At 60.2% G+C, this 13,744-nt stretch overlaps 5 protein-coding genes across 5 annotated transcripts; 3 read left to right on the forward strand and 2 right to left on the reverse strand.

Moving 5' to 3' along the window:
* Positions 1–1,012: 1,012 nt before the first annotated feature.
* Positions 1,013–1,575, forward strand: ACA1_293700 (uncharacterized protein; the record flags this gene model as incomplete). Its single annotated transcript, XM_004368107.1, has 3 exons — positions 1,013–1,152; positions 1,249–1,283; positions 1,442–1,575. 3 exons carry the CDS (start codon positions 1,013–1,015, stop codon positions 1,573–1,575), a joined length of 309 nt encoding a protein of 102 aa, XP_004368164.1.
* Positions 1,576–2,656: 1,081 nt separating this feature from the next.
* On the forward strand, positions 2,657–5,204 carry ACA1_293710 (Fbox domain containing protein; the record flags this gene model as incomplete). Its single annotated transcript, XM_004368108.1, has 13 exons — positions 2,657–2,768; positions 2,924–2,972; positions 3,096–3,245; positions 3,340–3,370; positions 3,544–3,667; positions 3,809–3,828; positions 3,908–3,966; positions 4,126–4,266; positions 4,363–4,395; positions 4,506–4,590; positions 4,707–4,835; positions 4,948–5,011; positions 5,104–5,204. The coding sequence occupies 13 exons, from the start codon at positions 2,657–2,659 to the stop codon at positions 5,202–5,204; spliced, it is 1,098 nt and encodes a 365-aa protein (XP_004368165.1).
* Positions 5,205–5,449: 245 nt separating this feature from the next.
* On the reverse strand, positions 5,450–6,933 carry ACA1_293720 (uncharacterized protein; the record flags this gene model as incomplete). The annotated part of the gene is made up of 4 exons (XM_004368109.1): positions 5,450–5,837; positions 5,970–6,243; positions 6,335–6,607; positions 6,693–6,933. The coding sequence occupies 4 exons, from the start codon at positions 6,931–6,933 to the stop codon at positions 5,450–5,452; spliced, it is 1,176 nt and encodes a 391-aa protein (XP_004368166.1).
* Positions 6,934–7,253: 320 nt separating this feature from the next.
* On the forward strand, positions 7,254–8,858 carry ACA1_293730 (PB1 domain containing protein; the record flags this gene model as incomplete). The annotated part of the gene is made up of 5 exons (XM_004368110.1): positions 7,254–7,415; positions 7,488–7,544; positions 7,654–7,794; positions 7,888–8,674; positions 8,767–8,858. The coding sequence occupies 5 exons, from the start codon at positions 7,254–7,256 to the stop codon at positions 8,856–8,858; spliced, it is 1,239 nt and encodes a 412-aa protein (XP_004368167.1).
* A 227-nt stretch (positions 8,859–9,085) lies between these two features.
* Positions 9,086–13,408, reverse strand: ACA1_293740 (uncharacterized protein; the record flags this gene model as incomplete). The annotated part of the gene is made up of 18 exons (XM_004368111.1): positions 9,086–9,218; positions 9,321–9,391; positions 9,540–9,674; positions 9,781–9,864; positions 9,948–10,043; positions 10,219–10,697; positions 10,802–10,913; positions 11,027–11,111; positions 11,192–11,379; positions 11,494–11,611; positions 11,740–11,840; positions 11,920–12,018; positions 12,212–12,328; positions 12,427–12,562; positions 12,642–12,753; positions 12,887–12,940; positions 13,051–13,228; positions 13,262–13,408. 18 exons carry the CDS (start codon positions 13,406–13,408, stop codon positions 9,086–9,088), a joined length of 2,445 nt encoding a protein of 814 aa, XP_004368168.1.
* Positions 13,409–13,744: the final 336 nt, after the last annotated feature.

Consider the following 13,744-nt stretch of genomic DNA (forward strand, 5'->3'; position numbering starts at 1 on the left):
TGCGCCCAACCAATCGTCGACAGCAGCCAGGCGCTGGTCGTGTCGATTTGGATTGGGGGGGGGCAGGGCGGGGAGCTGGAGTCGAGCAGCGGGGACGAGGCGGAGGACGAGGCGGCCCACCGCCAAAAGATGGAGGTGTGGAAGTGCAGTGCCGGCTGTGGCTCACGGCCAGCGCGCTGGCCTGGTTGGCTTCGACAACTCGAGCCACCTCGCCTTCCTCACCTCCACCTCCACCTCCACCTCCACCTCCACCTCCACCTCCACCTCCACCTCCACCACCACCCAGCCACCACCAACCTCCTCCAGCCCCAGCCCCGGCCCCCGCAGCCTCACGGGCTGCACCCCCCGCCAGCCCGGCGGCCTGGCCACGCTCGGGCCGAGCGGCGGCAGCGGCGGTGACGGCAGTGACAGCTGGCAGTGCGCGGGGAGTGCTGCCCAGGTCTCGGTTGACGCCCTACGTAGGGCGACCAGAGCTCCAGCAGCACGAACGTTACCAGCAGAGACGGTGGCGACGCGGAGTACGACAAGGAGCTGGAGGAGGAGAAGGGTGACAACGGCGGCGACGACAATGACGCCGTCGGTGCTACGCCCAGCAAGCGCAAGCCTGCGGCGCTCCCAGTCGCGGCGGCCCGTCACTCCCCGTCATTGGCATCCCTTCTCTCATGTCCACCATGCCCGGCTCCCCGTACCTCCTCCCATCTCTCTCTCTCTCTTCGTGGCCGCACACATTTCATAGTGAACGCCCGCAACAAAAAGCTCTCCGTCGGTACCGGCTTGTGTGTGTGTGTGTGTCGTGTGTGTGTGTGTCGTGCGTGTTCACGGATGGCGTGGGTGTTGGGCAGGTGGCTGTTCCTGGTCGGCAAAAGCTGTTCCTCGGATGGACGCTGGGTAAATTCATTTATTATAAGCGCCACCCACGGCGAAACTGACTTAGAAAAATCACGCCCTATGGCGGTGGGGATGTCGATCGCACAGGAGGCTGTGGCGACGCCATCTTTGCTCAATTGGCCCAATGGAGGCCCATCCGCTCATGAAAAAGGGTGCATTCATCTTCGCAAGGCCTCTGAGCGACCCCGCCAAGCTGCTGACCCCGCGCAGCAAGAAGAACGAACGCAACTTGGCGCCCATCCTGGGTAAACTTGCAGGCTCCATGTACACAACTCCTCAACCCACAGCACAGGCGCGCACGCGCAGCCGCTGGTATGTGCGCGTGCGTCTGACGCTGGTATGTGCGCGCGTTTGCTGCAGCAAGGGCGAGGAGCTCATCTCGCTGGAGACGATTGGTGCGCCTGCCCAACGAATCCGAAGAACAACTGCCTCCGCACCGCGTCTCACACGGCACCGTACGTCACCAGACCGCACCACCGTTTTTTTGTTTTTTTTTTAATATTTCATTTTTAAAGAGTTCTCGTGCTCTCTTTAGCACGCCAACCACCATCAGCGCCGGCACGGCTCGACACCTCGACCTCCGACATCATCATCGTCAGCAGCAGCAGCAGCACCATGGTCTCGCTGCTGCTCGCGGTCACGGACACCTACCGCATGTCGGGCGGTTCGATGGTGTCTCGCCAGTGAACTGCTCCATCGTCGCCCAGCCCCAGTCAGTCAGTCGCCAGTTCATCGCCGGACACGCCCGCGCGCGCGGACAAGGCGAGCACCGGCGTGCTCCTCAAGACACTCTCGTCAAGAGCGGCGGCAGCAGCTGGGTGGCCGGTAATAACATCCGCGGGCACCGGTGTCGACCGGGATCTCTACGGCGACCACGTGGTGGGCTCCGAGACAACGCCCCGGGGGCTGATCAACAACGGCGCCTTCGTGTCACGACGGCCAAGACGCTAGCGGCGCCAGCCTCTTCGTGGGGCAGAAATAGGCCAGCGCTGGCTAACAAGCAGAAGCGGCATGCACGCACCGTCATGACCTTTGCCGGCGGCTACTCCAACAACGCCAACGCGAGCGAGGTGGACAGCCGGCAGCCGCGCGCTCTTCACCGCGGGCGGGCACCCCACACGGGCCTCGTCTGCGCACGGCCGATGCCGCCGCCATATCGCCGTGAGAGTTTAACGCCGGCTCGCAGCGCTTCGACTGTCGACTCGAGAACGTGGGTGGAGGCTGCATGCAGCGGCAGGACCGCGATCACCGTGGCGGTACCCGGAACGTGCCGGCCACGAGCATGCGCACACGGTGGCGACCTCGAGGCGCGCGCGCGCGCCAAAGGGCATCGACACGCTGCCGCCCAGGAGACGTCTCACCACGTTGGCCCAGAAGCCCGGCCAACGCCGAAACCTCAGCTCGCAGAGTTAACCCTCTTCTCCACGTTGGTCTCCCCGATGATGGCCCAGTCCTCAAATTGATATTGATCGCTCTCGTCGATAAACTTGAGGATCTCGGGCTTCTGCTCGTCCGTGATGCGAACGAACTGCTTGTTATCTAAGTGCTGCCCTCGCACTTCACGTCGTGAAATTGTTTTTATTTTTGTTTTCCGTTGGTTAGTTAGTTTCAATTTGCGTTTAGCTTTTTTGTTTCGTATTTCATTTTGTTTTTATTTCGTTTGGTATTTGTATTTTTATTTCGTTTGCGGCAGAAGACGTTACGAAATGAAAATGATTTTCATTTCGTTTGCGACACAGACGTTATCGTGCGACGAATCGATAAAAGAATGGCAAGCGAGCGGGTGGTGGAGGACAGGGGGGACGAGACAGACTTTCCGCCCGAGGTGCTGCTGCGCATCTTCTCTTGCCTCAGCGGCGAGGACCTACTCACCCGAGCCGGTGCGCGCCAGCGCCTCCCCAAATCCCCCAGCAGCGTGCTACTTGCCCCCACCCACCACCACCACCACCACCCCAGCCTTACACGCCTCTTTGCTGACTTCATAACTTCTTCTTATGATCTCTCGGCGCTCATGAAATTGTCGGGGGGGGGGCAGCCTTGACCTGCAGGTACTGGCACGGCCTGACCCAGGACGAACACCTCTGGTACGTTCTTAAGATCTCCCGCTCACCCGCTCGCTTGGCAAAGGAGGCGCGCGCGGTACGTACAGGCCTGTTGACTGGCTGGCGCCATGCGATCAATCGCGTGTACGTACGTGGTGGTTGCAGGCGAAGTTTGTGCATGAGGGACGCGGACGGCATCACGCTGCTCAGCCTTCTTCAGCCGGACGAGCACAAGAAGGAGAAGGACTACACGCCGAACGACCTCATCCTCCTCCGCTCACGCGACGCTTTTCTTGAGGCCAAGCCCCAGGAGTGGTACCACTCCGTTTGACCTCCACAGCCCTCCCCCTCCCCCCCGCGCGCGGCCGCTAACGCGAGCCTCGTCTGCGTGTGTGGGATGCGCGCACAGCTCTTGGCTGTGGCTGTGGCGTGCCCAGAACGTACGTTGCAGGCCTGGCGCCATTAATTGGAACGTGTGGGGCGGAGGGAGGGCGTCGTCTCACGCCCTACGCCCATCCCATCCCAATCCCATCCATCTCACCGTATTTCGTGTGCGTGCGTGCGTGCGTGCGTGCGTGCGTGCGTGCGTGGCCACAACCGCCTTGGCGTGCAGGTGAGACCGAAGCCGGGCGTGCCTTTCCGGGGCATTGGCTTTGAGACGAAAGACAAGGCCCCCAGCGACAGCGACACATCTGGCGGTCCCCTCCCGATCTGGCAGTACTGCGGCGAATGGAAGGGTACCTTTACAGCACCTGTCGAACGACGCAACCCCTCGCCCCCCCCCCTCTTTGGTTTCACTCCACCTACGTGTCAACTCACCCGTGGGCCTCCTCCCTCCCTCCCTCCCTCCTCCTCTTCTGCTTCTGCTGCTTCTTCAGATGGTAAGAGGCACGGTTACGTACGAGCTTCCTCCTTCTTCTTCCCGTCGTACCGCGCGCGTGGATGGGGCTTTTTTTTGTGGCTTTGCTGACGTACAGGCGATCTCCTCTCCGCCGCCGCCGCCCCCCTTCATCGTTGTTCCGGTTACGGGCGGACCGTACAGGGCAAGTGCATCTGGTACGACGAACCAGCAGCGACGACGCCCACCCACTTCACCTGATGCGCTGCTTGCTTCGGAGGAAGCGTCTGTCTGCTGCCCCTCGCTCACCCCCGCGCCCCCCGCGCACATCTGCGTGCGTCCCCGCTCGCCTCGCAGGCCAAACGGGACCTGGTACCACGGCCGCTGGGAAAACGACACCCGGAAGGGGCAGGGCAAGCTCGTGTGGCGAGGCGGCGGCTACTACGTCGGCGAGTGGCATGACGGCCACCAGGAAGGCCCCGGCACCCTCCTCACCAGGTACGCTTCTGCCGCCGCCGCCGCCGGAACCTTGAGGCTGTTCTTGCCACCCGGCCCTTTGGACTCACCTCAAACCGCTGCACCACCCACCCACAGGAACGGCTTCTTGTTCGAGGGAACCTGGAAGGGGTGCGCGCTCACTACGGAGTGGTGGCAGCGGCGGCGGCGGGTCCTTTGGGCACAATCGAAGGTGCCGACTGATATCCCGTCGATTTTCCCCCCCTGGCGCGGCACGGCAGGAATGAGCTCAACGGCAAGGGCACCAAATCCTGGCTGGAGAACGGCAAGCGGGAAGTGTACACCGGCGACTTCCAGCAGACGAAGGTTCCCCATCCCCCTCCCCCTCCCCGTCCCCATAGCACGCTTCGCTGGTTCTTCTTCTTCTTCTTCTTCTTCTTCTTCCTCGTCTGACACACCACCGCCGCCGCATCACCCACCAGGCTCACGGGTTCGGCCGCCGCGAGTACGGGAATGGAGCCACGTACGTGGGCAGCTACGAAAAGGATCGCCGCGTGGGCCGGGGCGTCTTCACGTGGCCCTGCGGCCACCAATTTGCCGGCGAGTGGAAGGTAACCGCACTCTCCCCTCTCCCTCGAGCCCGTGATGGTGGCTCTTGGCGGTGGCGGCGGCGGGTGGTGTGGCGGGCGCTCAACGGCGCTGGCGTGATGTCGCTGCGCACAGGTGGGGCGGAGGAACGGGCGCCTCATCTGCCCGGATGGCCGGGAGTTCGAGCAGGTCTGGATGGGTACGCACGCACATGCTCGCCTCGCCGCGCTGCACTGCTGCCCGCCGCCGCCGCCGCCCAAAGTTCCCCTCGGCTGAGGCTTCTTCCGGCAGAGGAAAAGATGCAAGTGGACGCCCTGCACGCCCCCAACGAGACGGAGGTCACGGCGCCAGAGCTCAAGATCGGCGACGGACTCAAGTGGCTGCACAAGTAGCCGCTGACCTGCAGCGCCGTGGCACTCACCACCCGCCAACCGCCTCCAATTCCGGTACGGGGAACGAGCGCTCTCGGGCCATCGTTGCGTTGTGTGCGTTGGTTTGAGACAGTGTCTATTGCGTGCGCGTCTCCGCCACTTAAATATTGCGCTCTTCCCCTTTCTTCCGCTCTCCAATCACCCCTCTCTCTCTCTCTCTCTTCATCATCGACGTCGTCGTCCGGTAGTGTTGGTTGGTTGGTTGGTCAGTTGTTGTTGTTGTAGGAGACGGCGAGGCCGGAGTCGATGTTCCACCAGCCGGGCAGGGCCTGGATCTGGCCGCGGATCCACCCGTTGTAGCTTCCCGGCGGGCTGGCGTCGCTGGCCTGGGAGTGGATGTTGAGGTAGGCTCGGCCGTTGAGGGCCATGCTCATGGGCAGGCCCGTCGAGCCGTAGGACCAGCACAGCTCCAGGGGCGACGCCCACGGACCCGGCACGCTGTACAGCGGCGCGGACTCAGTCTCCTGGCCGGCGGCGCCAAAGTGGAAGATCATGGAGGTGATGTCGTTGACGCCCGCGTTAAAATCATGCGTGAGCGTCATGCACAGCGTTCCGGCTTCGACGCTTGTCACGGGAGCCGTGATCACCGCAGTACTGGATGGAGAACCACACCGAACGGTAACAGCACGGTAAGACACGACACGACCAACGACACGACACCACACGACACCATGCGAACAACATTTCCGGGCTGAACTGAGGTGAAGGCAAGCAACGGGAACGTACGCGATCTCGGTGGCGGGCGTAACGGGGTGTGCACTGGCGCCGTCCATGGACAGCGTGCCACAGGCGAAGGCCACGGGACCCGAGGCGGACGACCCGTTGGCGAAGAAGAGGGCGTCGCCGGTGGCGTTGGTGTCGGTGAGGCACTGCTCCTGCTCGGTGGTGAGGCTGGCGCACATCTGGTTGTCGAAGGCGGGCAACTGGTAATTCTCCGTTGGCGCGTGGCACACGGTCACGAGGATCAGAGTGGCCCACGCCACCGTGCTCGCTCCAGATCCTGACCGCACACGCGCCCCGCATCAGCCAGCGCCATCACCAGCCTTGCCAAGGCTGCGGTGGTGTTGTGGTTATGGTGATGGTGTACGTACCGGCACAGTGAACGCCCACCCCGATCCAGTTGTGATAGTTCCTGCTGGAGGCACCCACCACCTGCGGGTTGTTCTCGAAGTAGTCGTACCACAGCTGGCGGGTGTCGGACCCCGTGCCGTAGAGCTCGTCGATCCTCACCACGCCGAGGGGCGCGTACCGCTGGTCGGTGAGGGTGGCGTTCGCGGTGAAGTAGCTGTAGGCGTTCGAGACGATCGTCGATCGCCGGTAGGCCACACTCGAATTGGAGAGAGCTCCCCGTCCTGCCATGTACTCTAAACGCGCACCCCAAGGACAGCCGTTGGCAAAACAAAAAAGGTGTACGATCAACAACGATGGGGGGAGGGGGATGTTTGGTACCGGAGTGGGTGAGGGCCAGCTGGTCAAGCGCATCGCTTCGGAGGAGAGGGTGCCGCTTGTGATGGAGGACCTCCTGGTGAAGGCGCTTACGGAACAGCACGTACTGGTAGTAGTTATGCTCCAGTGCCGGGACGTTGGCGCACTCCAGCGTCTGCGCGGCCGCCGGATTGGACTCGAGGACCACGAGGAGTACCAACACGATGGCTGCGGACAAGCCGAATACCAATCTCGGGGCTTCCATGAACGTCGCGGACTGTACCTCTTGGTCAGGCCCTCCTTGGCGTTGTTGCCGCACCGAGAGCCACACTTTCCTTTTTGTAATTCAAAGCCACCGCCCAACCAGGTTGATTATTGAGAGGTGCAGTTCTGTGGAAATTCGCGCGGCTGGACAGCTTCGCTTAACGTGGCGGAGGGCTTCAGGGAATTCCAAACCAGAAAGGGCTCGCAAAAGCAGCAGAGGTAAATTTCCAGTCCTACAACAACAGCGCATCGCATCTTCTGTAGTACATCCACAACCAGAAGACCCATCAAGCAGCGCATCGCCACTACCAACCAACATCCATGGCGGACCACATTTCGCTCAAGGTAAAGCTCGATGAGGACATCAGGCGGTTCAGCGTTCCCAAGGGGATCACCTTTGCCGAGCTGCACAGCCTCGTTTCCAAGCACTTCGTGCTCGCACCCGAAAACGTGCAGCTCAAATACATCGACGACGAGGAAGAGGTATCTTGCCATCTGACTCATCATGTTATGGCCCCAACTTGTAGCTCACCTTTCCATCCCTAAAACTGGCAGCTTATCACCCTCGGTTCGGACCTTGAGCTTCAAGAAGCAAAGCGCCTGCAGCCCACGGTACCTCGCAGCTTCCCTCAAATCTTCTAAGATCCAATGTTAGCAACAGCTGGTGATGAGACGATCGAATTGCTAACATTGGATGCATCATATCGTCATTGATTTTCAGGTGCTGCGCCTCAACGTTTACGACGCCAAGTCGAAGCGGCATACTTCCGATCAGCCCACCGCCCAGTACGAGGCTGTCTTCGTCCGAGATGTGACCGTGCCCGACGGCACCAACGTAACCGCGAAGGTCAAGTTCCAGAAGGTGAGATTACCCCTCCCCCGCCCCCACTCGCTCTCCAAGACGCGCTCCGGTACTAAGCGTACTGCTGGCTCGGGTCGGTTGCGTTGTGTGCAGACGTGGTCTGTCAAGAACACGAGCTCCGCACCCTGGCCCAAGGGCGTGGTCTTGAAGATGGTCGACCCCAAGGACGACCAGCTGGTCGTGCTCGGCGTAGGCGCCATCAACCGTGTGGTCGGCCCCGGCGAGGAAACCGAGATCGGCGTGCACCTGCAGGCGCCCTCGCGCCCGGGGCGCTGCGTCCAGTACTGGCGCCTTTTCACCGAGGATGGCGTGGCCTTTGGCAGCCGTCTGTGGGTGGACATCACCGTGACCCAGGACAACGCGGCCGTCGAAAGGGAGCGCTTGGAGCGGATGCGCCTGGAAGAGGAGGAACGATGCTTGGCCGAGGCCATGGCCATGGCCGAGGCTCAGGCTATGGCTGAGGCCGAGAGGGCTAAGGCTATGGCCGAGGCCGAGGAAGAGGAACGCCGCCGCTATGAGGAGGCAAGGAGACTTGCCGAGGAGGAGGAATTTAGGAGGAGGCAAGAGGAAGAAGACGCGAAGAGGAAGCAGCAGCAGGAGGAAGAGGAGAGACAGCGCCGCGAGGAAGAGGAGAGGTTGGCGCAGCTCGAGAGGCAACTCGCCAAGGAGGAGGCGGAGCTCAGGCAAAAGCTCGAGCAGGAGGAGTGCGAGAAGAGGATGAAGCAGGAGGCGGAGGCCGAGGCGCTGAGGATGAAGCAAGAGATGGAAAAGGAGATGCTGAGGCAGAAGGAGGCCGCGAGGCTGCAAGAAGAGGCCGAGGAGAAGCAGAGGCGTCTGTACAGCAAGTACCCCGGTCAGCTCAACGCCTTGGCCGAGATGGGTATCCACACCCTCCCGCACCGCCCCCCTCCAACCGTTCAATTCCAATTGGACTCACCCACTCTCTTCTTCTTCTACTTTCCCCCCTGACAGGGTTCACCAACGTGGAGCACAACGTGAAGCTGCTCGACAAGCACAAGGGCAGCCTCGACCTGGCCCTCGAAGCTCTTCTCTCTGGTCAGTGAGTTGCGTGGCTCGCCCCTGCTACAGTTCCCCGCCTCAGCACTACCCCCCCCCATCCTCTGTAAGCAGCACCCCCCCCCTTCCGCTTGTACAGCCCCCAACGTGGTGGCGTCAGGAGACCACCAAAATGCAACTTTCAACAACATCACACAAACGAACAAGAAAGTCGTGAAACACACTGGAGTGCTACAGCGAACCTGGCGGTTTCTTTGTTTGGACAGACCCCTTTTCACTCTCCTTTTCCGTCGTCTTCTTCTTCGTCAGCGTCGTCATCGTCTTCGTCGTCATCCACCGGCCGTTTGCTTCGTCGCAGCATTAGGCCGGGGTTCGTGGAGTTGGCGAGGCACGAGGAGCAATAATACCTGCATTGCCTGCGCGCAAGCAAGCAAGAGCGGCTCAGCGCCACCAGCCTCGACGCCAACCAGGGACTGATCAATGGTCCACGAATGGTGGTAGTACGGTACCTTTCGCCGCTGGGCACCAGTTTCAGTTGCATTGGGTGGCAGCTGCGGTCGCAGCCGGTGCACGGCTTAAGCTGTGTGTCAACCTTCCACTTTCTCCACTACGTTCACACGCGACACACGACACGCAAGAGAGAGAGAGAGTAAATGAGAGGGCCAAAAGGAGGCAAGGCAAGTTTGGGGTCCCAGGAGACAACAAAGCTCTGTGGTGGTTGCGCTTACCTCTTGTTTCGCGTGCTGCCACTGGATGGCGCATTCGAGGTGGTCCAGCGCCAGCGCCACCTCACGCAGCGATGTGGCCTCGCGGCCGCGGCAAAAGCGTCGCCATATCTTCTGCATCGGCGAGTCGTGCCAGCCCTTTAACGTTGGGGTGTTGACCCACAAACACACACGGACGACAGACACACGTCAGGGCCTGACGAGTCATGAAAGGAATGACGGGAGTGAAGAACAGTCGAGGTACCTTCAACGCCTCGCTGGTCAAATGCGCCTCCATGAAGAGCATCAGCTCACACAGCACCGCTGGACTGCGCTCTTTTGCCACCTTCTGCGTAGTACACCAGACGTGTGCGGCTTTGCTGTTAGAAAAGAAAAAGCGCAGCAGCGGTAATGCTGCTGTACTGGAGGTACCTGTCGCCAGGCAGTTATTTCCTTTGTATAGGAGAGGCGGTCCAGCAGCATGTAGTGCGGGAGGCTGAGCTCGAGGCCCAAGATCTGCTCACGAATCTGTGTGGCCCGACCACCACGACCACCACGACCACCACGACCACCACGACCACCACCACCACCACCACGACCGCCACCGCCACCGCCACCGCCACGCATCATACATAACCGAACTGATGTATCAGTTCTCGCACGCGGCACAGAGGCGCGAGGCGAGAGCCAACCTGTTCCAGACTGACCCGCGGGTGCACGTCCATGGGATCTTGCCTCTTCGACCCCGCCTCCTTAGCTTCGTTGGCGTCGCCTCCGTTGCCTTTGTTCCCTTCATCGCGTTTGTCCGCTGGTTGACCTCCTCCTCCACCTTCTTCTTCTTCTTCTTCTTTTCCTCCTCCTCCTCCTCCTCCTCCTCGGTTGGCTCTGCCCTCGAGCACATGAACCGGTCGCGCCTGACCTCGGCGCGCCGCTGCCTCTCCTCTCTCTCCTTCTTCTGCTTCTTCTCCTTGTCGCACAGGTCGGCGTAGGGGATGTTGTCGTAGTACCGCTTCAGTTCGGGGTAGAGGGCCTTCTCCCTGGTGTCGTTCACGTTGAGGTCCCGCATCAGGCGCGCGAGGTCCTCCTTGGTCTCGTAGAAGGACCACTGCAGCACCTCCAGTTGCGAAGGGTGCCCACCTTGGTTGGGCGCCTGCTCGACAAAAATCCGTCCTACCTGCTTCCCTGTAACAAACAAACAACCAACAAACAAACAAACAACCAACCAACCAACAATCAATCAACAAACAGTAAAATTTCAATCATGGTGTGAGAAGGATTATGCGAACTTGGCGAAAGTGGCTCTCTGATCCACCAATATCGGTTCCCGTGTCGATCATAGCCCAGCGGCTGGCTCATCGCCGCTTCGAGATTGCGCGGCTCTCTCTGACCCGCGAGCTCCTGTTTGCCAACATGTTGTTGGCTGAGTCAAGACACGTGAACTCTCACTTTCACTTTCGCGAGTCGAACACTGTTCACCAGCAAGCCATCTAGCGCGACACCAGTGCACGCACCACGCGCTTTTCCTGGGCCTGCAGTTGCTCCTGCCGCCGTCTCTCCTTCCCCTCGCGGCGCTCCCGTTCCTTCGGATCGGTTGGCCTGCAGGAAGCAGTCAAGCGCGCAGCTGTGTCATACAATGGCCCAACTTTCGTTCTCAGCTCGTGGGCGGGAAAACGTACGCGCTCTCCTTGCCCTTCGCCTCATTGGCGAGGCACTTGAGCTCCTCCTTCTCTCGCGCCTCCTCTGCGTCGCGGGCCAGTCTTCTCCTTTTCTCGTCCTCCTTCCTCCTGAGCCCCTCGCTGTCTGCAGCGGAAGGCGTTTTGCGCTTCCGCCCCGCGTTGCTCGCTCCGTCTCCGTTTCCGTTGGACTGAGTCATGCGTGGAGGGATGAGAGAGTGTGTGTGTGTGTGTGTGAGCAGAGGCCGAGAGCACAGAGACTGTCTGAAGGGGCCTTTGGCGGGGGGGGAGCGTAAGTCGCGAACCTTGAGGCAGGCCTTACACGTACACAGGCCTTCGCATGCGAGACACACCCACGGGGTGCCCTTGATGGTGCCGAGCTTGATCTCATAGTTGTCTTTCAGACAGTCCGCGCAGTACACCCTTCCAGGAGTGGCAACACACAGTCACCGTGAGAGCAATGCAGGCGCAGCAGCAGGCAGCAGCAGCAGGCAGATATATATATATATATATATATATATATATAAAGACAGGGTGACGGTGGTTCTTACTTGCGGCAGTCGCCACATTTCTGATGGTCCATCGCGGTGGAGGAGAGCTCCGTCTTGCAATGGTGACATAGTCGCCTGCGCCGCCGGATTGAAGTGGCCGACTGAAATTTGAGAGTAAGCCACGATGCACGCATAATTGCTAAGCTGCCGACGAGCAGGAGGAGGTGAAGGTGGGAGTACGGGAGAATCGGAAGCGCGTGCGCGGTCCACCTCTTTCTCCTTTCGTGGCGACGTGTTGGGCTTGACCGAGCGGCTCTTCATGGCGGTAGAAACGTCCCTCTAGAAGCGCCCACGGCCAAACGAACAAGAAAATGAAACGTGTGTGAGTGCGTTGCGGAGAGATGAAGTGCCACCACGACCACCACCACCACCACCACCACCACCACCACCACCACCACCACCACCACCACCACCACCACCACCACCACCACCCAACGAGCGACGACTTGCCCAGGGCGGAGAGTACGCGCACCAGCTTGCGGAAGAAGGGAGTGGTCCTGTACTCGGGGTAGGCCTTCAGCAGGCCTTTAAGGACCGAGGCTGCCTCCTTAACGAGGTAGTCCTCCGTTATGCCGTAGCGATCGTGCATCTGCGATCCCGGAGCCCGGCGGGCGTTGCATTAGGAGGTGTCTCCCCGGGGGCGGGGGCGGGGGCTGTGGCACAGGCTCGGTGGGGCAAGACACGTACATGCGCGACCACGTCGGCGTAGGAGACCTTCTTGTCCGCTTCCATGAGCTTATGAATGCCGGTGCACACATCGAACTTGCTCTGAACGGTGCGAAAGTAGCGCTGATAGCGGGGTTCCGGCTGCAGCAACTGGTACCTGCGGTGAAACAACAAACGCGTTGTTCAAGATTACTTGACCTTGCCGTTGACGTGCCGATGCCGTTGGCTGTGCGTACCATGCGCGCTTGGATTTAAGCCAGAGCATGGGAGGAGAGCCGTATTCGATGGACCACTCGTCGACCTCAAACGCGATCGCCGTGCTGGATGCTGCTCCCTCGGCGAGTTCAGCTGTCGTCAAAAACGACAACGCACAACACACACGCACGGACGATCCAAAGATCATTGTGGTGTGAGTGCTGCTCTCATAATGTCGAGAGAGCTGGCCAGTTATGTGAAAAGAAGATGATAGAGTGGAGTGCACCTGTCTTCTCAGGCGGCAGCACGGCCAAGCCATAGCCCAAGAGTGTGGCCCTGTCTTCATTGTCGTCACGTGCAATCGCCAGTCAGTCTTTCACTGACCCGTGTCTGACGGGTGGTGGGAAGTGCTGATACCGCGCGACAAAGAGGTCGTCGCCCGTAACGTACCTAAGTGCTCGAGAGGTACAAACTGCACGGCATCACAGAAGTAGAAGTAGTCAAGAATGCGGACAGGAAGGTTGAGCCCGGTCTCGGGGTCGGGAATGATGTCCTCGTTGTAGTAGGCTGGTAGCTTGCGCTCATCTTGATACTTCAGCCCATCCGCCGACACATTCTTCGTGGCGGGCTACGCCATTCACAACAATAAATCACATCAGACTAAAATCATAAGAAGCAAGAAATTGGCTTCAAACAGAGCTAGAATGTACTGTTGCTGGTGGCTGGTCTTGACGGCCGCCGCCAGCTCGCCTTTTCGTTGTTGTCGGAAGCGGGTCTTCAGAATCAGATGAAATGAGGACGCACTCATGATCTGCCTCCATGAGTGTCACGCTGCTCGGTGGCCGGCAGAGGTGCGTCTTCCCAAGCGGTATCGGTGCCTCAAAGAACAGAACTACTGCCGCCCTCCGGATTTGTAAATATTAAAAAAAAACAAGTTCGTTCTTCACATTCCTGTCGAAAATCCCTTGCCGTTGCAGAAAAGAGGCGCGAAAAAAGCGCGCGAAAGGCTTGGCAAAAAGAGCGGGAACGCCGTGGCGCCAAAAAGCACTCGGAGACAGCAGAACGGCTAATCTCCAAGTTCTCCTCATCAAAGACGATCCACACCTCCAACTCCAATCACCATGAGAGAGATCATTTCGCTTCA

This window comes from Acanthamoeba castellanii (assembly GCF_000313135.1).
Source record: "Acanthamoeba castellanii str. Neff unplaced genomic scaffold scf7180000084777, whole genome shotgun sequence".
Lineage (NCBI taxonomy): Eukaryota > Discosea > Longamoebia > Acanthamoebidae > Acanthamoeba > Acanthamoeba castellanii.